Raw genomic sequence first — 25,247 nt, forward strand, 5'->3', positions numbered from 1 at the left:
ACTCTTTGACATAAATCACAGCAAGATCTTTTCTGACCCACCTCCTAGAGTAATGGAAATAAAAACAAAAATAAACAAATGGGACCTAATGAAACTTCAAAGCTTTTGCACAGCAAAGGAAACCATAAACAAGACGAAAAGACAACCGTCAGAATGGGAGAAAATATTTGCAAACGAATCAACGGACAAAGGATTAATCTCCAAAATATATAAACAGCTCATTCAGCTCAATATTAAAGAAACAAACACCCCAATCCAAAAATGGGCAGAAGACCTAAATAGACATTTCTCCAAAGAAGACATACAGACGGCCACGAAGCACATGAAAAGCTGCTGAACATCACTAATTATTAGAGAAATGCAAATCAAAACTACAATGAGGTATCACCTCACTCCTGTTAGAATGGGCATCATCAGAAAATCTACAAACAACAAATGCTGGAGAGGGTGTGGAGAAAAAGGAACCCTCTTGCACTGTTGGTGGGAATGTAAATTGATACAGCCACTATGGAGAACAATATGGAGGTTCCTTAAAAAACTAAAAATAGAATTACCATATGACCCAGCAATCCCACTACTGGGCATATACCCAGAGAAAACCGTAATTCAAAAAGACACATGCACCCGAATGTTCATTGCAGCACTATTTACAATAGCCAGGTCATGGAAGCAACCTAAATGCCCATCAACAGACGATTGGATAAAGAAGATGTGGTACATATATACAATGGAATATTACTCAGCCATAAAAAGGAATGAAATTGAGTCATTTGTTGAGAAGTGGATGGATCTAGAGACTGTCATACAGAGTGAAGTAAGTCAGAAAGAGAAAAATAAATATCGTATATTAATGCATGTATGTGGAACCTAGAAATATGGTACAGATGAGCCGGTTTGCAGGGCAGAAGGTGAGACACAGATGTAGAGAATGGACATATGGACACCAAGGGGGGAACACTGCAGTGGGGTGGGGATGGTGGTGTGCTGAATTGGGCGATTGGGATTGACATGTATACACTGATGTGTATAAAATTGATGCCTAATAAGAACCTGCAGTATAAAAAAACAAACAAACAAAACAACTAATACTAAACTTTCATTGGGTTATTTGTATGGAAATATGTTAATATAAATGTTTCAGACATTACATGAAATTTCTAAAAATCTTATATTTGTATTTGTATGGAAATATGTTAATATAAATGTTTCAGACATTATATGAAATTTCTAAAAATCTTATATTTGTATTTGTATGGAAATATGTATGGAAATATGTTAATATAAATGTTTCAGACATTACATGAAATTTCTAAAAATCTTATATGTTCTGGTATAATGTTATAAGTCATAATCCTAGTTATTACTTTAAAATGTATATCTCAGAAATAACTAATTTTCTTGTCAACTGCATTATTATGAACTTTCATCAAATCTTTAACCGTGGTCATTTTTAAGTCTTTTGTCATTTACAGACAGTTCTGGGTGTACTCTGATGATTTTGCAAATATGTTCCTATAAAAGGCTTTCATCTTCAAGAAATTCATGGAAAAGACTCTGACAAGTACAGGTTTCTGGTAACTGACTGTACTGCTGAACTGAATGAATAAGCATTTTCAGAACTCTAATGAAAAACTGATGAACTCATAAAAGTGCTAATAAAAGATCAAGATGAAAAAAAAAATTAATTACATGGGACTGAGTGAACTGATGAGGATGAGTATAATTTTTGTGACTTTCTGTCTGAATTAAAAAAAAAAAAAATCCCACAAGGACTCAGAGGCAAAGAATATACAAATCAATTTTCACTGCAAAGTAAAGGAGCTGTTACAGTGGAGGATTACTGGACTGAATGTCAATATTATGACATAGTATGAGTGTGTTTCATGTTTGGTAATTGCAATCATTGTTGCTTTTGTTGTGGTCATCCATGTACAATGCTTGGTGTCAGTCTATTTATCTCTTGTAAAAATAAAATACAGTGTGTGTGTGTGAAAAAAAAAAAAAAGAAAAGAAACAATAGTGATAAAAGCAGAAGTTAATGAAACAGAAACTAAAAAGAAAAATAGGACTGACCAACGAAACTGATGCTGGTTCTTTGAAATGACTAATGGCAAAATGGGTTAAAAAAATCAGACGGGGTTCAAATGAATAAAAAAGAAGTAAGAGGAATATAAATTGGGGGGAGATGGATAAAACTGTCCTATTTACAGATGATAAGGTCATCTACATTCAAAAGTCTCTATAGACAAACTTTTAAAACTAATAAAAGGATTCAACAAGGTTGTGGATACAAGATTAACATACAAATTTCTTTAAGGCTCCCTTACACTAGGAATAATAAAATAGAAAATGTAATTAAAAAAAAGAATCACAAAAAATTATACAACAGTACCTAAGTTACAAATTACCTAGGAACAAATCCTACAAATAGGTGCATGAACTTCATAAAAAAATATGTTATTGAATAACATAAAAGAGAACTTGAATTAAGTGGAAATTTTACCTTGCTCATGAATTAAATAAATCGACACTGAAAAGATATCAAGGGACTTCCCTGGTGGTGCAGTGGATAAACTCTGCACTCCCAATGGAGGAGGCTTGGGTTCAATCCCTGGTTGGGGAACTAGATCCCACACACATGCAGCAACTAAAAGTCCACATGCCACAACTAAGGAGCTGGCGAGACACAACCAAGTAGCCCGCCTGCTGCAACTAAGATCCAGTGCAAATAAATAAATAAATAAATATTTAAAAAAAAGAAATCAATACTTCCGAAATAATCTATAAAATTCATTACAATCCATATAATTTTAATTACAAATTCTAATCAAAATCTCAAATTGATTTCTATGAAAAAATATTAACTGAGTCTAAAATTTATGTGGTCAACGAGTTGTAAAGGTCAAAGAATTGCTAACACAATTTCAAAAAGAAAGCACAAAGAAGGGGTACTCTTTCTATACAATATTAAAGACATATGCAAGACATATTAAAGACATATGCAAGACATTAAAGACATATGCAAGACATTAAAGACATATGCAAGACATATTAAAAAGCTAAGATCATCAAAACTGTGTAGTATTGGCAAAGAGGAAAACAAATAGGCCAATGGAACATAATAGGTACTCCTGAAATAAACCCAAACATATATGTAAATGTGGACTATAACAGAGCTGGTATCATAAATCAATGGGTAAAGAGCAGACTATGAGAAAACTTATATATATATACATACACATATATGTATGTATATACATATATACTAATAAAACCAGATTCCTACCTCACATTATAAACAAAAAATAAATTTTGCATTAAAACCTAAATATGAAAAATCTCTATATAAGACATTAAAAGTATGAACCATAAAAGGAAAGATGAATTTTTTAAAAGCTAAAAGCTTCTATTCTAATTTACTACTCTATTTGTAGAAATGAAGATTGGAATTACCCAAACACCCATTATTAAATAAATTATGCCATATCCATACAGTAGAATAAAATGCAGATTTAAAAAGAATGAATTGGACTTCCCTGGTGGCACAGTGGTTAATAATCCACCTGCCAATGCAGGGGACACGGGTTCGAGCCCTGGTCCTGGAAGATCCCACATGCCGTGGGGCAACTGGGCCCACGAGCCACAACTACTGAGCCTGCGTGCCGCAACTACTGAAGCCCACGCTCCTAGAGCCCGTGCTCCGCAACAAGAGAAGCCACCGCAATGAGAAGCCCACACACTTCAAAGAAGAGTAGCCCCCGCTCGCCACAACTAGAGAAAGCCCACGTGCAGCAACGAAGACCCAATGTAGCCAAAAATAAATAAATTAAATAAATTTATTTAAAAATTTACAAATTTTTTTAAATTAAAAAAAAAGAACGAATAAGCTAGGGCACCAAATTATATTGTTAAGTGATTGAAGTATTATATACCTATAGTATCTGTAGTGATGTCATCTCTTTTATTCCTGATACAGGTAATTTGTGTCTTCTCCCTGTTTCTCTGATTGGGCTGGTTAGAGTTTTTTTGGTAAAGGATATGCCTCCTTACCAGTACTAGGAAAATTTAAAAAGAAAAATTTTTTTTTACCAATTTAACAAGAAAATAATTATATCTCAGCCAAATGGATTTATTTGCTATATATTTCTTTGTTTCTGCATCAGAATTCTTTTCAATTACAGAATTACTGTTTTACTGATGCTTTAAAAAGGAAGCCTTTATTCATGAAATTTTTATTGAAGTCCTCCCCTGTGCCAGATAGTAGGCTAGAGCTGGAGTTTCTCAGATGAATTAAAACCTGGTCCCTGCCCATAAGGGTTTGTCAGCTAGTGGGAGATAATGAGATTAATATGGTAGCCTTCTATACAAGTGCCCTGTGGAAACAAAAGACAATGAGGTCAGCTCTACTTGGCATGAGTATCTTTACAGAGAGGAAGAGGTAAGAATTATGGTGAAAGGATGAGCTGGCACTTTATAAACAGACCAGGCGTTCCAGGTAGAGGGGCTGCCAGGTACAAGGCACAGTAGCAAAAGGGAGAATGATGGCTGTATCATCGTTCCTTTTTTCAGTTGCAAGCAATGGAAGCAGTTTTGGGTTGATTAAACAGAAATGGATATTCATTAAAAATCCATATTGGGAGCCCTCAGAATGCTGGGAGGAGTGAAGGATCATTGGAGAACAGGTGGGGAAGCCCCTTCTGCTCCTGCACTGGGAGCTGTGGGGAAACCACCTCCAGCCTGGTCCCACAGGTGCCTGTGTTAAGCCAGGACCGTGACCTTGCTGCCACTCCTGCCCATGAAAGATGGATGTTTCTTTTACCAAATTCAATGACAAAGTGGGTTCTACACAGTTATCCTTCATCAGGTTGTTCACTTCTAAATTACAGTCTTGCATGGAGAGTCTGATTAAGCTTAAATTACCTTCCTTTATTTATTCAAAGTTTATTCAACAAGTCAGGTCCACACTATATGCTAGACACCAGGTTGAACTCTACGGAATCAACTGAACAAAGTTCCTACCTCCATGAGGTTTATAGTTTTGGAGGGGCGGTGAGAAAGAAGTGTAACAAAAATTTTTTAAAAAGAAAGTAGTAAATATATGTTGGAGGCAAACATATATAGTATGTCAGGTGACAGTAAGTGGTATGGACAAAAATTTAAAAATAAAACATGAACTGGGCTTCCCTGGTGGCGCAGTGGTTAAGAATCCGCCTGCCAATGCAGGGGACATGGGTTCGAGCCCTGGTCCGGGAAGATCCCACATGCCACAGAACAACTAAGCCCATGCGTTACAACTACTGAGCCTGTGCTCTAGAGCCCACAAGCCACAACTACTAAGCCCACGTGCCACAACTACTGAAGGAAGCCCGCGCGCCTAGAGCCCGTGCTCCGCAACAAGAGAAGCCACCGCAATGAGAAGCCCGCGCACCACAACGAGGAGTAGCCCCCACTCGCCGCAACTAGAGAAAGCCTGCACGCAGCAATGAAGACCCAATGCAGCCAAAAAATAAATAAATAAATAAAACAGGAACTGAGACATGCAAGGGAGGCAGGCAATGTCACTGTTTTATAGACAGTGGTCAAGCAAAGCACGCTAAGGTGATATGTGGGTAAACATATGAAGTCAAGGAGCCAGCCATGAGGACCTCTCGGGGTAGGGCCTTCCAGGCAGAGGAAACACAAATACAAATGCCCTGTGGTGGAAATATATCTACTGTGTCCAAGGAATAGCAAGGAACAAGAAAACTCTGTAGCTCCAGTGTGGCTGAAGCAGAGAGAGCAAAAAGCAAGAGTGGTAGGAGATGAAGTTGAAGACAAGGAGGAAGAAGGGGGAAAAGCTATATCATACAAGGCTTTGTTGATCATCGAAAGGACTTTGGCTCTGAGTCAGGGTGAGGTGGAGAGCCATTCCACTGGAGAGCATTGAACAGAAGGGAGTCAGTTTTGACTTGCATTTTCATAGGATCATCTAGATGTTCTGTTAAGACTATATTTTAACAAGGCAAGAACAGAAGGCAGGGAGCTATTGCAATAATCCAAGTGAGACATTAAATAATGGTGTTTGGATCACAGTAGTAGTGGTAGTAAAGAGAGGAGAGTGAAAGGTGATAGGCTCCTGGATATATTCTGAAGGCACTGGCCTCACTACACAGGGTTGTGTGCGTGTGAGTGGTGCAGCAAGCTTGAAAGGGGGTGGGAGCCAGATTACAAAGCCCTTTGTATACCAAGTAATGGAGTTTGGATTTCATCTTCAGGCAGTGAGTTGTCACTTATTCATTTTTAAGTAAAAGAGTCATATATCATATTTTATTTGAGAAAGCTAATCTGGTGGCAGAGTTGAGAATGGAATTGAAGGGGCCATGTTAGAGGCAGGGAGATCTGCTAGGAGACTCCTGTCACCATCCAGATAAGAGAGGATGAAGAATTTAACAGACCAAAAAAAAAAAAAAAAAAAGAATTTAACAGAAACAAAGCTATCTAGCTATCACAGTGGAGAGGGGGGAATGGTCATGTATTAGTTTTCTATTGCTCTATAACAAATTATCATGAACCTAGTGGTTTAAAACGGCACACATTTGTTGTTCCACATTTTCTGTGGGTCAGGAATCCAGGCATGCCTTAGGTGGGTCCTCTGCTCAGGGTTTCACAAGGCTGCAATCCAGGCGATGGCTGGGCTGTGTTCTATTGAAACTTGACTGGGGAAGAGTCCTCCTCCAAGTTCACTCAGGTTGATGGAAGAATTCATTTCCTTGTGTCTGTAGGACTGAAGGCCCTGGCGTCTTGCTGGTTCTTGGCTGGACGCTGCCCTCAGCTCCTAGAGCCCTCCCATAGCTCCTTGTCATGTAAGACCAATTACTTCATCAAGCCAGCAAGGAGAATCTGAGAGTGAGTCTGTCAGCAAGATGGAGTCCTATATAACATTAGGTAATCATGGGAGTAACCTTCCACCATCTTTGCCGTATTCTATTTCTTAGAAGCAAGTCACAAGTTCCACTCACACTCAAGGGGAGAAAATTACACAGGGCATGAACATCAGAAAATGGATCATTGAGGGTCACCTTAAGATCTGCCCACCACATATAATAAAGAATGTGGAGGACACAGAATGGACAGGACCTAGGATGTGATAGGGTCATTGTACGTGAGCCTTGTGGCTTGTGGGATCTTAGTTCCCTGACCAGGAATCGAACCCACCTGCCCCCTGCCCTCGCACTGGAAGTGCAGAGTCCTAACCACTGGACTGCCAGGGAATTCCCACTACCACATTTTTAAATTCAAAGTATTTTTTATTTTAATGAAATAGACAATAAACCTAGCCCCAGGTCCTTATTCTCCTTTTCCTAAAACAAATGAACAAACCAAAAAAACAAACAAACTCTTGCAGTTCAAGCCATGTGTTATTTTGCTGAGCTAAAAGGAAGTTCCTGGACCTGTGTGAATTTCTGCGCTTCTAATGGACTCTTGCAAACCTGGGAGCCTGAACACAGAAATGGTATACCTGAAGCAGTGTGAGTGGTTTCAGGTAAGAAAAATTATTTATAGAAAATGAAATCATCCAGGAATTCTCAGTGTTTATATATAATTTACACATTTAAAGTTGTTTTAGAATTTATATATGTTCTGTAAAGGAAGCATCTTAGTTTGACTGTGGTTAGAGATTCTTTATTTCAAATTTGCCAAGGGAGTGTGGGAAGGGGTGGAAGTTGTGCAGAAACAGGGGAGGGGGGAGAGCAATACTCTGTGAAACTAATTACCCAAAGGAATTTATGAAAATTGTACACGGCTGGATGGATTCCATGATTAGGTTTATTAAGGTCAAACAGTACGTGACTAGGATCCACCAAACAAGTTTAGGTGGTTAAAGTGGAAATATTTGGGGAAGTTAACATATACTTGTTTAAATTAAAGAATTAATTTGGAATGTCCCAGTTTCAAGTACACTGAATGACTACACTCCTTGTAGGCCTTTCCTGTCTCTACCTGTTGCCTGTGGAAGCCTGTGGTTGTCACTGAAGAGGCCCGTTTGACAGAGGTGGTCCCTGATGAGTCTCCTAGTCTACTTCCTTTGCAAGGGGCTGCCCTGTGGGGACCCAGGAGAGCCCATCCACAAACCTGTCTTCAGCTGATTCTGTCCGGTAAAACTTTTTCAAAGGCAAATGGCAGAAAACCCAACTTAAAATCACTTAAGCTACAAAGGCTTACAGTGAAGGGTGGATCTTACCAATATCAGAAGCAGCTGGTTTAAGAGGCTTAAACAAAGTCACAAGATTTGCTTTTTGGTGGCAAGAGCAACCAGACCTTGTATCTCATCATCAAGTCTAGCAGGAAAGACTCTGTCCCCCCAAAGCCAAACATTCATCTTTATCTTGACTCTCATTGGGCTGCAAGGGGTCACACACCTCCCCTAAATTAATCACTATGGTTAGGAGAATCCAATTCTCTGATTGGCTAAGATCCAACCTGTTTATGTAAATCAACTCTATCTAAAGGACATCATTTCCAAGGAAAATTTGGGTATAGTTTTTACCAAAAGTAGGATGAGTGGATGTTGGGCGGTAAACACAGAAGCAAAGTCCTCTTCACCCCACGAGAATGCCTTTTAACTGAGCCGGCAATTTATTTATATGGTAGCGTGATTGCCAATGACATGGAAATATTGATATCTGTGCAATTTGTACAGTTGTACACCTTACATCTTATTCTCCCCACCACACTACCCCACCACACTCACATACTTCATTTGACTGAAAGCTCTAAGTTAGAAGAGGCTCAGAAATATTCTATTGCTTTGTGTGTAGGCAAAAGCTCAGATCAATAAGTGTAGAAAGCCCATGTCATGCACATAAGGGGAGAGAAGTGCCTCCAGATACTACAATCCACTGGGTACCACCAATTAATTTATGCATTAGAGGTTTGAAGAGCACTCTCCTTAAAGGAGAGAGAGAGAGAGAGATGTAAGGATATGTAAGACTGCTTGTAAGGGATCCTCAGTGTATTAGGCCTGAGAAGAGGAGTTCCATATTTGGATGGTAAGAGGAAGTGAATTAGCAATTTGGATGGGCACAAGAAGGGACAGTGCTGGCTTGGAAAGATCTCTAGTGCTACTAGATGCTTCATTCAGTTGTTCAGGGTTTCACTAGCAATACTAATATAGTTAGATTGTTTGCTCATTGAGACTAGTTATTTTCCTTCTCTTGTGGTATTTTTCTTCTATCATATTTGGCTTAAATACTATCTCATTCCACTACATTCCTCCCTCCATCCCTCCCCAGACCTTTTCACTGATGCCTGCCTGATAAAAGGCCCCACATCTGATATTAACCTAAAACTTCCTTGATTCCTTAGAGTGAGCTATTCATTAACAGCACCTAAATTACTGGTTGTTAGGCAAATCTTCTAATTCTTTTCAATCTACGGATCTGCTCCGAGAGGCTTCTGTAAATCTACTGCAGAAATAAGCGAAGCTTTGTGCCAGTTGTTAGCACTAAGCAGAAGTTTGAAAGAGGGAGGAGAAGTTACTCATTTGCTCGATTCAGCATGGTGAGTCCAGGGGAGGGAATCAAGTGCACCTCAGGCTTGACAAGCAGCTCAGGAAAACACGGCTGCTGCCTGCCAACAGGACGGAACCAGGCAGGGGCGACTGGGCTGCTTCTGAGCATGGTCGAGGGTTCCTGCCGACTTGCTCTAAAGATCAAGCATTTTGCCATCTATTTCCTATGATGGCCAGAGTTTCCTGTGCTAAGAGGTATGGCTGTCTTCTTTCCTGTCCTTTTGTTCAGCAAAAACAAAAGCTAATTAAAGTAAACGTCAGAAGCGGTACTGGGGCAAGGAGTAGGCTTCCGGACTGGGGCAGAGAAACTTCCAGCGGCTGTGGCTGATTATGCAGATAAAGTGAATTTGGGAGCTGTGTGTCTAGCCATGTATGCACGCTTTTCAGTTATTATGATAAAAAAAAAAAAGCAACCTCTCTGTGGGTTATTAAAACGTGTCTCTAGGCCTCTGGAGCAGAAAACTGTGCTTCTAGATTCACAGAATGTGCATTTTTGTTTTACTCCGTAATAGTCTAGGCTCATTTCTATTTCATACTTTTGTTTACCTCAAGAAACATTTTGCAACCAGCAAAGAAACTGGCTCTGCCTATGAGTTTCAAAGAAAATTCAGTGGCATCATTACAGTCACTGGGTAGGACAGTCACCATTATTGTTTGTTGTTGCTTTCATTTTTTTCCCTTGATGTTTCAGATACCTTACAAATCATAACTGAATCTAGCCACTTTTTTGTTTTTCAAATACATATTTAAATTGCTATAGTACTCAACTGCTGAATTCCATGACATTTACATATGTTTTCAACTTAAAGACTAGAAAAAAAATACTTAGGGCATTATTTGAATTGGTCATGCAGTTGTTTAATATATGAAATTTAAATGTAAATAAAGATACATTTAACATTGAATTTTCCTTGTAATTTGCAACTCTGGGTATGTTCTCTGGAAAAACAAACCCAAAAAATTGGAATTAAAATTTTTTTGGTGAGATTTGTATCAATTCCAGAGCAAATGTGTCTTGTGAAGTCAAAATTTACAAATGAAAATTGATACACCTTGAAATCATTATGACAGATCACAAATTCTTGGTTTAGAAAGTTTGTTAGATGTTTCCTTCATTCCTGATGAAATGTTTCCTATCTATTTGTGTTCTCATAAGTTGCAATATATTTTCAAAATTAAGTAGATTTTTTTGAGCTCTTGCCTAAACAGGTCACCAAACCTAATTTTTGTATGCTCTTATGAAAACAAGGCTGCTACAAACTTAGACTGTATGAGTTCTAGCAAAAACACCAAGGGTTGAGTCCTTTAGCATCATTTGGAATGACCCAGCCTCAAAGGCTTTCAGTAGAAGTGAAGTGTAGCAACATGTCACAGCAGAGGGAGCCGAGAGACGCCCAGGGAACAATAGACATCTTGTGGGAAGGGCTGAAATGTATGCGGCCCATTCCCATGGGAACGCCTGTAGTTCTTTCACACTGTGTGAAAAAGATGCTCCTTGAAAAGGATCTTTAATCCTTTCTTTCAAGGGAAAATCTGAGAACTTTATTGAAAGTTTCTAGAACCCAAATGGGTCTAAGTTAGTCACTGGGCATTTTAAACACAGGTGAATAAAATGCGAATTTTTTGATGCACAGTAGTGTTGTCCAAAGCATAATGTAAGTAAATATTGCTATTCTAGAATTATCTGAAGTGAAGAAACCAGAGAATATCCTAACCTGGAGTTGGAAGCTAGAAGCTCATTTCTTCAGAATAATGTGGCTTCCTGAGATAGTTATGTTTATTGAAATCCCCCCCAAAGTGGTATCCCAATAGCTGGGCGATTAAGTCCTCTGGTTCAAGTGTGTTTTCATTTAGCAGAATCTACTGATGCATAATAGAGTAAAGCAGCAATGTCTTATTAGCACCCATTCAGCATAGGTCACCTTGAAAAGTCATAAAGAACTTTTCCCTCTGGTGCCCTGGAGGGAATAATACCCCCCCTCCTTCCTAATAAACATGAGAGTGAGCGCGACACTTAAGTAGAAAGCTCAAATATTTGGATTACCTGGCCACAAAAAGTCTGAGATACATTGTATTTCAGTCCATATCCGCTCTGTGAAAAAATTCACTGTTACCGTTTGGCCATGGTGGGGACAACATCACAGTAAAGCTGTCTCTCCAAGAGAACAAGGTAAGTTTGCCAAGAAATCAACAGGGACACATACAAGATAGTGCATGAACTACCCAGATTTAAGATTGGGGGAGAGTACAACTAGGATATAAATATGACACAAATGGAAAAGACCTAGGCACCTTTAACGTTGTGAATTCAATGTCAGGTAGCAGTACAGTCATCGTTAGCATTTACAAGGTATGGCATGGGGACATGTAAACAGGAGAATGACCTACAAGAATAATGCTATTATTAAGGATATGATTGCTGTCACTCTTCGTGTGGTTGCTATATGCCAGATCTGTGTGAAATGCTTTACATAATCTCTTTAAACCTCCCAACAACCCACATCACCATCCTCAGGTGTAAATAGGGAACCTGAGGCTCAGGGAGGTTGATTAATCTGCCCATGTTTATACTGCAGGTAACGGCATAGCTGAGCCCAGATGTGCCCAGGTCCCCCCACACTTACCACTCTGCTCTTCTTACTGGGTCCCCATACTCTGTCCAATTCTGGACCCTAAGCTCATTTAAAAATGAAAGAAAATTGAATAAAAGCTAGTGATAAGTACCGTGAATAATGAATAGAGGAGGAAGAAGAGGGAAGACTAAAGAAATATAGTCTATTCCATTAAAAGGGAATAGAATACAGCTACTGTATCAGAAAATTATCAGTGAGAGAATATACCTTCTCACGGATGACTAGGTTCTCTATTTTTATAAAGTAAACTCTTTAAGGAGACAGTCCTCCACGTGGGCATGGCGTAAAAACAGACTGACCACCAAGTGTTTAGGAAGATTTAAGAGGTTATTCTCCTGAAGCATATGACCTGGTTCAGTGGCAGGTGTGTGGCCACCCTGAGCACACACCTTTATGGGGTAGCACCCCTGGGGAGACACCTGCAGTGTTCACATCTTGGTGATCATGCAGATGAATTTATCTGCAGCACAGCTTTTTGTGCACTTTGTCAGCAGATAGGTGACTCCATGGGACGAGCAGACCTACTATAGGAACAGACAAGCTAGGGGTAGAGAATAATATAGTTTAAAACATGTTTTAAAAATGTGTCACTAACTTTTGAAACAGTAAGGAAGGGTTTCGGTAACTTTTTCTCCTCTGCAGTATCAACAGATGAAGCAGATAAACATTTTCTCTGAGTATTGCTGCAATATTTAAAGTACCAATCTAAGTCTGATTCAAAAACCTCCCAGCAAATAAAGTGGGAAAAAACAGGGTATGCATCTTTGTTGAGTAAGTTTGTTGTTTATTAGCAACTTCCTGCATCCTGAAACTTTCAACAATGTTAATCTAGAGGCAGAGCAAGAGGATGACTTCTTTAGGAGCTGTGACTCTTCCTGGACAAACTCTCAGTGTTTCAGACTCTGTATGTGAAATCTCGAGGGGGAGGGAAGTGTTAATTAAGCTGCAATTCTCCTCCCTTCCGGGGAGGGGAGGGGGGTGGATGTTAAGAAATGGCTCCCATTAGCCGTCCCATTCACCTGCTTGAGTTCCTATTGAAACCGTGTTATCTGCGTGGCTTTTTTTTTTTTTTCCCCTCCATTCTTCTCAGGGAAAGTATAGATTTTCATGAACACAGGCAGTTTTGTTTTCGCTGTTAAAAACAACTCCACTTTACTGGAGCAGGCTTTCTGCTTCACCCCAGGAAACAGAGCGTTTCACTCAGAGGTAACTCTCCACTGGGCGAGGCGCAGCCTGTCACCTGACCAGCTCCAGAGCTGCCAGTGGCATCGGGCTGCATTCCTAGAATTCTTGAACCCGGCACCGCAGTGAACAACTTCAGGTTCACTGAGCTGAGTAGATTCCAATCCCTGTGCCCTTGGAGTCTGCTGCCCGAGTCTCCCACCCAGTCTCAAAATAGACCGCTGAGTAGCAGCAAGTGCGCCTTTGAGGAGTAGCACGCAGGTAAAGCGCGTTTGCGGGGGACAGCTGGGACTCCCCAAAATGTGTTGCGCGTGGTTCAGAATCATTTCTCTTTTTGGGGCGTCTGTTTCTCCATACAGAAACCCGACTTGTCAGTCAACATCTGCTTAAAAAATGTAGACTGAATAATGAGAACCTGGGCGTCAGATTAGGGTCTCTTGAAGATTAGGGAAGGAAATTAGGAGGGCCAAAGTTGGGGATGAAAAGGAATTTTATAAGCCAGTTTTTGTAACATAGAAAGTAGAAGATTTGGAGGCTGACCTACTTGGATGTGAATCTTGGCTCTGTGTATAACCTGGGGCATGATGTTTAACCTCACCAGTCCTGTTTCCTCTTCGGTAATCGTATCTACCTGCAGGGTTGATGGGAGAACTGAGAAGAAAGTGCCTAGTGAAGAACTTGGTACATAGGAAGTGTCCTAGTGTGTGTACATACATGTGCGTGTGTGTGTACGGTGGGTGCATATGTACACCTACATATAGGTCACAGGACCATGACATTCATAAGAGTAGGAAGTTCCTCAGAAGATGAGGTAAAATTTGATCTGGCTCTAACCTTCTGGGCTGTTGCAAAGAGAACAGCAAGAGAAGCCAGACACCTGAGCAAAACATTGACCAGAGCTGCTGCAAAATAAATGACATGCCCTGTTGATTCTTATCCAGGAAAGGGCAGACTGGATAAGGATGCAGGGTGCTCTTTACATGAGGACGGATGGAAGGGAGGCAGCTCAATAATTACCATGCACAGTCATGTATGTACCTACACACAGTCCTGAGAGGGGCTTTGTCCTGGGAGACCAACTGCTTTCAATCCTGACTCTGCAACTCACTCTCCAGGTCCCCCTGGACTGCTTGTTTTCCTCTCTGAACACCAGTTTCCCACCGCATGGAATTGTTGTGAGAATTCAGTGACTCTTTATGTGGCAAACTCTCGAGAGTAGTGCCTGACACATGGTAAACACCCACTAAACATCAGCTGGTGGTGTCATTATTTTACAAAGTGCTCTTTTGTGTGTTATCTGCTTTGATCTTCAAAACAACCTGATGAGGTAGATGAGGTGTGCCTTAGACACATTTTGCAGATGAGAAAACTGAGGCTTGGGGAAGGGAAGAGCATGAACCAAAGGCCCCATGACCACTGAGTGGCTGGGCTGGAACTTGAATCTGGGGCCCCAGACAAGCAGGTGGCTTAGTATGTACTCAGCACACATGCACTGAATGAAACCTAAAAGTTCTGGCTAAACACCATTTCCTCCACAAACCCATTCCTTATCATCTTCCCCTAGGAGAGATCTCTCTCTCCCTCGTACTTCCCCAAACTTCCTTTTGTAGTACCTCGGGGACTTTTCTCTGGGTCATCCTTGTAATGTAGAACATTTGGTACAAGTCTCCTCTCCCCCTCCTCCACCCCTGGATGTGTGAAAGTTTTCATGTATGGCTATGTGTTGAACAACAATGTTGCACATGGTGGACACACAAGAGTAACAGCTGCAGTTGGAAGCATGAGTGTGGGACTCCACACCAGGTGTCACTGCAAGTGTGAAAAGAAAAGAAGGAGCCCAGGAGAACCCTGTGGGTGCCCCTCTCTCCCAGCACGTATTTCTGCTCCTTCTCAGAGTTCCAGCTCTGCTACGTCTGGGGCAGCTCAATCTGCTTCCAGAAGTGCCTGATAGTGACCCACAAGCTGACTGGTCAAGGTGAATTAATTTCCATCCAATACCTTATTTTCCTGAATATTATTTCACGGAGACTCTGTCATTGCAAATATCTGGGTGGGGGAGGGCGAGGGGAGCAGGGGAAAATTCAGGAAAACACTGGCCTAATTTTTCTTGTAGATATTGTAATTCACCCCTCCACATCTGCCAGGATGCAAAGGTACTCTGTAGGATCCTCACTCTCCTCTCTCCCCGTCCCCTGAAACCTTCCCCACCCCTCTCGTTCTTTTCTCACCCTCTAAGCCTCTCTTCCTTGTGACCCTCCTGCTCTCTGGTTGGCCTAAATCCCAGGGTGTAGATGGACAAGGATGCAGGGTCAGTGTAGGAGGCAAGAGGAATTCATTTTCTTGCTTTATGACCCTACCCATATCTTCATCCTCAAATGTTACTCATGAGGTTTCCACTCTTAACGGTAGCCTCACGTGGAGCCTTATGTGTCATCATCAGTCCACAGCAGTTATGAACTGGGAGCCTAGCACGGGAGTCTCTGGGTCCAGATCCCAGCTCTCTAATCTACTAGCTATGTGGCTTAGACAAGTTATTTAATGCCTTGTGTTCCTCACCTGTAAAATAGGAATGAAATATCCTCATACAATTGTTATGAGGATTAAATGAGTTAATGTTTACAAAGCATCCAGGATCTGGCATATAGACAAGCATATGTAAGTACTGGGCGTCATTTTTCTAAAGCTGGTAGGTAGTGCAAAAGTTGCATGCAGGCAATACTACTCTTGAAATCTCTTCAATGGCCTATAAATTGCACCATTTGGAATACTACAGATAGCTTCTTTAGTTAAGTGCCTGATGAGGGATTTGGCTTGTGCTTCGAGAGCATGTTGTATGGAGAGTATGTATCTTTAAACTTTAAAACTGCTTTCGGCACAGAGAGGTGCTGCCACAGTGATAGCTCACGGGGGGACACCCAAGGGAGCAGCAGACTCTCCCTTTTCACACTCATTCTGGGGAACACATTCAGACTGAAATGCTGGGCAGAATCACTTATGTTACATAAATCACTCTCAGCTCTCACTCTTGGAACAAGTGGCTGCATTTGTAAGTTACCTGTATGTATGAGGTGACTCCACTCTAATGTAAACTTTGGGGGAACCCACTGGCCTGAGATCAGGAGAAGAGCACTGCCACAGCTACCGTGAGGCCTCGAAGAAGTCTTAAACCTCCCCAAGGTTATGAAATGACTGCTAAGGTCTCTACCAGGGCAAATGGTCTGTGGTTTTATTGGGCCCAGAAAGTAGCTGATGAGAATAATCAGTTATTTAATTGGTACCATTGCCTTACTCTCTGTGGGCTGTTAATTAAGTAAGAACTACAATGGGACTTTATTATTTCAACTTTGGGAATAGAGGGAGGATTGCCCAATCCTAAAACCCTTCCTCTTTAGCCTTCATTGCAATGTTCTCACCTTCAAGCTCTGTGTTCAAGTTCACGCTCACGTGCTATAGAGATTTATCTGATCTCATACTCCCAGGCAGAGTTCTTTATTTCATAGCCATTTGTTTAGAGAGTACACAAGACTAGGGCACCTTCTGGACTGAGGTTCAGGAAGCTTCTGTTGTCAATACAGCAAAGAAGCCCAGCCAAGAAGGTAAGTTAAGCATCGGTTTCCACATCCAGGAAACAGGCAGTGGGTCTAAAAGGTGTTTCCTGTGTTCTATCTTCCTTTCATTGCCCTTTTCTGTTTGGTTCCCATGGGAATCTGTTTGGGGCAAATATGGCAAGTATTGGGCATATTTGTTGCTGGTCCACTTGTTTCCTTGTGGCAGGGAGAGAAGGAGAGGATATAGAAAGGAGAAAAGTAGGGGATTTAAGCTGCTTTTTGAGGCTCAAATTAAATTCTGGAGAAATATAATCATTTTTGACAGGACTCTTTGAGACAAAATACGGAAAGAGTCCTTTTGAAGATCATCAAGCCAGAATCTGTGATCCCATGCACATTTCCAAATGTCTTTGTTTTCCTCTCTCTCTTCTGGGCACCACGTTCACATTCTGAGCTCATGCCATCCTACTAAAGGCTATCTTGTGTCATTTGTTTCTCTTGCAGAGATTGTCAAAGAAGACCTCAAAGTCTGGAGAAAAATGACCTTTCAAGGAATACGAAGTCTATGTCCTGCTACATGTTTTCGTCTCACTAACCTCTGGTGACGGAGACACATGGTCCTGGGCCTGCAGACAGTCCACTGATTATCAGACTCCTCAGCATGCATCAACTCTTCAGACTGGTCTTGGGACAAAAAGATCTTTCACGAGCCGGCGACCTCTTCTCCTTAGATGACTCTGAGATTGAAGGCAGCCTGACAGAAGCCTTGGAGCAAATTAAAATCATCAGCTCATCTTCAGTAAGTAAACTCATTCTTAGCCTAGTCCCCTGAAATGACCTATTCTGGAGCTAAACGACTACATATCCTGGGGAAAAAGATCTTTGCAGAGGAAAGAGGAAGGACCACTCATGTTGGTCTCTCTTAACTCTTCTCTGTGGTTTAGCTGGCATCTAAGAAATAATACCAGGGAAGTCTTTGACTGCGGGAGCAGCCAGACCACCTTTCGCCCATTCACAGAGACCAGAACTCTGGAAATTGCAGACCAGAGTGGAATTCTCACAAAAGGCTGTCTAAAGGTTGTTTCTATATCCTTGAAATGACATGGAGAGGAGAGGGAGCAAATCTGGGGGAAAGCAGACCCACCAAGCTGCACAAGAGCATCAGTAAACAAAGCAGGGTGTGAGATGGGGTTTAAATAATGAAAGAAGGCAAGGTGACACCTCCTGCCACACAGGTAATACGAGACCAGGACAACTATCACTCTGCTGCCAGAAGTGACAGTTGCCCAGGGCTTAATAACGCTGATTCTGTTTGCTTCTGTATAATCTCCATTTTTTTAACCTTTCCTTTGATCCTTTTCCTACACCCCCCCCCCCACCCATTTAATTCAACTCACCCGTTATTAGCCCCTAGTGTGATCAGACAAACCTAAAATCTCCATCAACCCTCCCATTCCTTCGCTTTTCCTCTGTCAAGATTATATATCCTGAAAGCACTTCTGAAAGAGAGTGCGTGTGGAGTGCCTGGCGTGGTCTGATGTTGACCTTCTTGACTGTGCTTGGAGGTTGGTCCCATTTCAAAGGCCAAGGCCACCAATTATGCCCTCCCATCCTCCCAGCTCAACAGTGTTTTTGCCAACACTTGGCACAAACACCCACCAGGCAAAGGAAAGAGACAGGACTGGAGCCATAAAATACTGAATAGCAAATATGTACATATTTCAGCGATAGCAGCTTTCTTCTATGTCATAATGAAAAGATGCTTAAAAGGCACAGCAACCAGTGCTGCTTCCTCCTCAAATCTGTCAGCACGTTCTCTTGCCATTAACGTGCCAAGTCCGCCCAGTGACACGTGAAGTCACTGCCCAAACACTATTCTTTTCCCAGGTAATGTCTTTGACAGCCATTACGTGTCCAGAAAATTAATCAACTTAGTCTGACTCAGAAAACAAAGTATTCCTGGTACATTTCCGCTTTCTGGGTAGGATTTGTGTGCTATTTCCAGCAGTCCCTTCCTTCACACTCCTCTGGAAATAAACTGGCTGAACGTGCTACTGATTTTATCTAAGCTAATGGAAAATATGTATATGTATATGCATATCTAGGTATCTGTATCTATATTTCCCTGAAGCCTATTTCCACTAGAGGTCACTAGTGTCAGTGATTTCTTCTGTTCCTTCATCAATTGCTTTGTCTCACAGATGTCAAATTCAGAATTTCAGGACTGGTGAGTTCTGTTATGTGTCCCCACTTTTAACCATTAAGGCTGGCATGTCCTTTGTCATCAAGAGCACTGTCCATACTTTAAGCCCTCCACTTAGCATCCCACGAGACTAGTAGGTCTGGAGAGCTAGTAGTTCTCCTGAGATCTTCATCTACTAATTTCTGTCACATCCCATTTCTTCCATTCTCTATCTGTAACCATGGCACAGAGTAGATAGGTGGCAGAATAAAAAGAATAATTTTTCTTAGAGAAATCATGCAGATCATTCCAATTTTAAAATGCAGGGATCATGTTGATCAATCCAGTTTTGAAATTTGCTGATCAATCCTAGTTATAAACATGTCCCTGTTTGGCATTCCTTCCCACCTCCCCTCCTTTAAAAGCCAGTTCAAGTTTCATTATTCCTGAAATGATTTCTAGTGGTTCTAGTTCTTAGTGGTTGCCTCTTTCTAAAAGGACTCAATTGCCCTTTTGCATTATACTCTTTTCTTATAGAAAGTCATCTATTCATATATCCTCAAGTACAACCTCTACATGGGGGAATCCGGGATCTGTTTTCAGCCTTCATATCTCTCGCTAAATTTCAAGCTCGTACTAATTGATATCCATCACCTCAGATTCAATATATCTAAATTAGAATTTGTCACCTTTCTTCCAGTTATACTACCCTTTTCCTAGATCTCCAGGTTTGAAACCTGGAGTCATTCTTGACCTCTTTCTCTCATTCTCGCCTTTTCCTGTAAATTCTGTAGGCACTGCATGAGAAATGCCTCTCATCTGCTGCTTCTCTTCCCTTCCTGCTGCTATCACCTTGGCTTAGGCTCCCAAACCAATTGATCTCCCTGCCTTTGGCCTTGCCATTCTCTAGTTCAATCTACTAACAGTTACCAGCTTAAATTTCCTAAGCCAGGTTTTATTACATGTCTCTCCATTGTTCAAAGTGTTTCCATGATGCCTCAATACCCATGACATTCAATGACCAATGCCAGTGATCAGTCCCCTGAACCACCATGCCTACTCTATGGTTACTTCCCTGTTAGCTGCATCCCATCCTTCCCTTATAACCAAGATCAGATAAATATTCCTTCTTAGGGCTTTCCTAATGACCCTGGATCTCAGTAATCAATTCCACTTCTCAATTCCTCTTTAGAAACATAGAACTGGAAGGACCTTCTAAACTGTCTTGTCCAACTTCCTTCCAGAACAGAAGTCCCTTCTTTAGGATTCTCGACAAATACGTGGCCTCTCCTTCTGTTTTTGCAATGATGGGGACATAGTAGGTTTCTGATATTTTTTTCCTGCTCCTCCATTTTCCTTTGGTAAATTGCCCCTTCCCATCGCATGAAGCCTTCCCTGATGGGGCCTCGAGTCAAGGTTTTCTACTTTGCCTTTGCCAGGGAGCGGGGAAGGCAGGAGTGGGGACACCTGACCCAAGCTATGCCAATCAGATTTTCTTTCCCAGTAATTCTAGGAAAGAAATCAGCAAAGGGTGAGCTATCATGATGATGGTGTCCCAAAGAAACAGTCCTTGCTTTCTGTCCCTCTGTGACTATAGCTGCCTCAGTCATTGCCTTTCTAAGGCTAGATACTACAAATTTCCCTTCAAATCTGCAAGCCACCTCATATCTTTTAATTATTTTATTTGTCTGTTTATTTTGCTACAGTTATCCCAACTTTTTCTGCTGCTTATGAACAAAGAATCCTAACCGTCAAAGAGATAGCTGTCTCACTGTTGGAAGTTCAAATTGTTAGTGTGTTCCTCCTTTTGGCCTAGTAAAATCGCAGTCTATGTATTTTCTTTCTACTATTCTTTGTTCTATTATCTGCCCTCAACAATCAAGAGAATCTAACCTCTGTTCCTACAAGAAGAACTTTAAACATGTGCAGATAGGTATCAGGTCTCACCTCCGCTTCTCTTCCCAGCTGAATATCCTTATGTCTTTCCGTGACCAAGAAGGGCCTGTAGCAGGGATAGTTTACACCAGTCTCTGGTGTGGAAACTCAATTTTGTCAGTACATGAGAAATGCTATTTAAATCATGCTATCAGAAGTATGAAACATAATGGTGACTTAGTGATTTATAAAGAAAAGTATAACTCACGTCCGTCAGAATTATTGTGTGTTCCATGCTATTCTCCCCAACTCTATTTACTCAGTCTTTCTCTAGACAAGTAATATTATTACTGATTAGGCGTCTTCTTCTTCTATTATAATCACATTTTAGCCCTACCTCCCTGAGATTGTATTTAACTTACCTGTAAAGTCACCCATGTATAGGTAGTGTCTTGCGTTAGCCCTGTAGTTAGCTAATCCCACTCATACAAGTGGTTTTTTTTTGTTTGTTTAATCCTCAAAGGGCAATCTTTTTTCCAGATTTTTGGAGGATGCCTCTTTGTAGCCTATGTTCTCAGAATTTTGGTTACCCTCCCCTGGAACCTTTTAAATTTATTATTGTAATTTATCATTGCCTGATACTTGAACCAATTGCTTGGAACAGTTGCTGATTCTAGTCAGATACTCTGTTTCTAAAACTTCTTTTCAATAGTAACATCACATAGTTGGCCACATTTATCCTTTGATGTGCCAAGACCCTCAGGTTAAATCAAGATTTGTAATTAGATAACTTGAAAAAAATGTTTAAGTATAGAATGTCACATTTTAACCATTGAAATAATATTCTTATCTTTAGGCCCTCATTCCAGAATGTTCATACCTTTTAAAAAACCATGATTCTGTCCAATATATTAGTTATCATTCCCAGCTTTGCAGAATCTGAAGATTCAGTAAGCAAGCCTTTAATCCTCCCCCCAAAGTGACTCATAAAACAAGCGAATGTTACTAGACTCTGCTCTGCAGTCCATGCCCTGTTTTTCCATCAGTTACTCTAAAACAGAGCTGGAAAATATTTTATCCTCAGGCTTGATTTGAGAAAGTGACTTCTCACTCAAAATTCTAAGTTCCCAAATACACCTTATACTTGTCTTTTCATTTCAAGTATTATCTGGACTACCTAGGCTCCCTCTTTCCAGACTACCCAGGTGAGACTCTCTCCCTATCCATTCAGCCTCTTCTCATACTCTCAGCACCACCTTTCCCACGATGCTCACCCATGCCTAATCGATCTACCCGTCTTCCAGTTCTCTTTAATTTTTTTAACAATAAAAAAATGTTAGGTACACAAAAATCACCAAATTTAAGAAATTAAATAAAATTGTTATCACCTGCATGTGTCTCTCTAACCCAATGCTCCTCCCTTTCCTCTCTTAAGGAAACCAATATCCTGTTGTGGTATTTACCCATACGTGTTTTTATTTCTTTGCTACATATGCATGGCTCAAAAATGATTTATAGCACTGTAGTTCATGTTTTTAAACTTTATATAAATAGTGTCATAAGTCTCAATATTATGTTTTTGAGGTTTATCTATGTCAGTACATGTAGTTCCAATTCTTTTGTTTTCAGTGCAATAGTGTATTCCATCAAATGACTATGCCACAATTTATTTATCCAGTCTTTTTTTTGATGGACATTCACTATTTTAACAGTGCTGCAGCGAACATTCTTATAATTAACAATTTTGGCAAATGTGCTTCATATCTAGCGTACACAATCTGTAGTGAAACAACTAATTTTGGGGTTTTGTGTACTTTCAATTTTCTGATAAACCATCAAATTGCTCTCCAATGTGGTTTTACCAATTTACATTCCCATCAGACATGTACAGTATGAGAGTCCCAGTGGCTTTATTTCCTGATCAATGCTTGCTTTTATCAGATTTTTAAAGTGTCAGTTTAAGTGAAGCAGTGTCTGATTGTTATTTAAACTCTCACTCCTCTCATTATTAGGGAGTCTGACCATTTCTTCATATGTTTATTTGCTATTTGCCATTTGAGTTTTCTTTTCAGTAAAGCACCTCTTTATGGTTTGAGTTTTTTTTTTTCCTTTCCATTTTTCTCTTGAGGTTTAAAAAGAATCTGTTCTTGTTAAAGGAGTTTTTTTGTATATTTTTCTACAAATCCTTTGTCACTTTGTGCATGTTGCAGGTCTCTTACTCCAAATATAGCTTGCCTTTTACTGTAACATCTTGATATCCGATAGGATGAGTATCCTCCAAACTCTTTCTTTAAAATTGTTTTGATTCATTTCTGTTCTTTAATAATTTTGTATTAAGCTTCTCAATTTTCATGAATAATTCTGTCAGTATCTTGATTGGAATTTCATTATATCTATAGATTAATTTGAAGAAAATTAACATCTTTATGGTACTGTTTTCTTATCTGTAGATAATGTTCATCTGTCCATTTATTTAGATCTTCTTCAATATCTTTCAATAAGGTTTTAGTTTTTTTCCTTAAGGCTCTTGAGTGTTGTACATTTTTTAAAATTTATAAATATTTTACGTTTTTAGCTGAAGTTATAAATGGTACCCTTTTAAAAAATTATATTTTCCAACTATTTTTGAGGTGATAATAGCATAAATGACACTTGTATAGTAATATCATGTCCAGTAAACTCCTTCAACTCTCTTATTGCTTATAAATTTTTTCCATTTATTCAACAAATATTTATTAGATACCTACTACGTTCCAGACACTTCTATGCTGAGGACATAGGAGTAAGCAAAATAGACCAAAAAAAAAAAAAACACCAAAAAACTCTGCCTTCATGCATTTAATTGGGTGAGGCAGAAAATAAAAGAAATAAGGAAAATATGTAGTATAGTAGAAGAGGATAAGTGCTATGTAGAAAAATAAAACAGAATGGGGACATAAAATTGGAGGTTTTAAATTTTAAGTAGAGCAGACAAGGCAGGCCATACTAAGAAGCTGACATTAAAGCAAAACTTGAAGGAAATGAGGGAGCATTACCTGTGGCTACCTGCAGGAAATCATTTCAGGTAGAGGAACCATCAAGTACAAAGGTCCTTAAGTTGAGGGCAGCCTAGAGTTTTTGAGGAACAGCAAGGAGGTCAGTGTGCTTGCAGCAGAGGGAGCAAAGTGGAAAGATCATAGGAGATCGGGTCAGAAGGAAAGGGCAGGCTGGATCACATAGGTCCTTGGGCAGAGAGTTGGAGAGTTCTGACCAGAGAAGTAACATGATCTGACTTTCCTTTTCCTGTTTTGAAAAGAGTCTGCAAAAAGGCAAAAGTGGAAACAGGGCGGCCAATTAACATGCTTCTGCAATAATCCAGATATAAGAAACAACAGAGACTCTTGGAGCAATAGAGGTGATAAGAAGTGTTCAGATCCTGGATATATTTTGAAAGTGGTACAAACAAGATTCGTTGATATGGGTACGGCATGTAAAAAGAGAGAGAGAAAGGACTCGAAGATTTTTGGTCTCAAAAACTAGAATGATAAAATTGTTGTTAAGAAAAATGGAGAAGACTGGGAGGAACAGATTTGGGGGAGAGGTAGAAAGGGATCAAGAGTTCTTTGGACACGTAAAGTCTGAGCTGTCAGACATCTGAGCAGAGATATAGTGTAGATAGTTGGATATATGAGTCTGGAGTTGAGGAGAGAAGTCTGGGCTGGACATTTTAATTTTGGAACTCAGCAGCCTTGAGACTTGATGGGATCACCAAGGGAGTGAGTGTAGACAGAGAAGAAGAAAGTCCAAAGGCTGAGTTCAGCGCACAAAGATCAAAAAGATGATGAAGGAGGACGAGTAAAGTAGACTGAGAGAAAGGTCCAGTGAAAGAGGAAGAAAGTCAGAAGAGCATGATGTCCTGAGAGCCAAGTGGACACTATCAAGGACAGAGCGATGTCAAATGCTGCTCATAGGTCAAGTGAGATGAGGACTGAGAACTGACCATTATTCCAGCACATGAAGGTCATTGTGACTTGACAAAAACAGTATCATTGGGTAGAGAGGAGTGAAAACTGGATTGGAGTTTAAGACAGAATGGGAGGAGATTTGGAGAAAATGAGCCGTGACAACTCTGGGCATTTTCCTACCAAGAGGAACAGGGAAATGGAGTGGTAATTAGAAAGAATTAGGGAGTCCAAGAAAGGATTTTTTTAAGAAAAGAGAAGCACATTCTTTGGAATTTTTTATATATACAATCATTATCTTAAAGTAATGATGGTTTTGTTTCTTTCTTCTCAATT

The 25,247-nt window shown here is 40.2% G+C and overlaps 1 protein-coding gene across 14 annotated transcripts in view; it reads left to right on the plus strand.

The window, feature by feature from the left end:
* Positions 1 to 9,412: 9,412 nt before the first annotated feature.
* VEPH1 (ventricular zone expressed PH domain containing 1) overlaps positions 9,413 to 25,247 on the plus strand; it is a 291,970-nt gene continuing 276,135 nt past the window's right edge. For 11 of the 14 annotated variants that reach the window (XR_009502810.1, XM_059920044.1, XM_059920048.1 and 8 more), the window contains exons 1-2: positions 9,547 to 9,745; positions 17,418 to 17,712. Coding sequence is in view for 13 of the 14 variants with exons in the window: in XM_059920044.1 (XP_059776027.1) it covers positions 17,575 to 17,712 (138 nt within the window). In the remaining variant the exon portion in view is untranslated. The other 3 variants (XM_059920041.1, XM_059920043.1, XM_059920042.1) reach the window with 3 other exon arrangements.

Source organism: Balaenoptera ricei, chromosome 4, assembly GCF_028023285.1.
Source record: "Balaenoptera ricei isolate mBalRic1 chromosome 4, mBalRic1.hap2, whole genome shotgun sequence".
Lineage (NCBI taxonomy): Eukaryota > Metazoa > Chordata > Mammalia > Artiodactyla > Balaenopteridae > Balaenoptera > Balaenoptera ricei.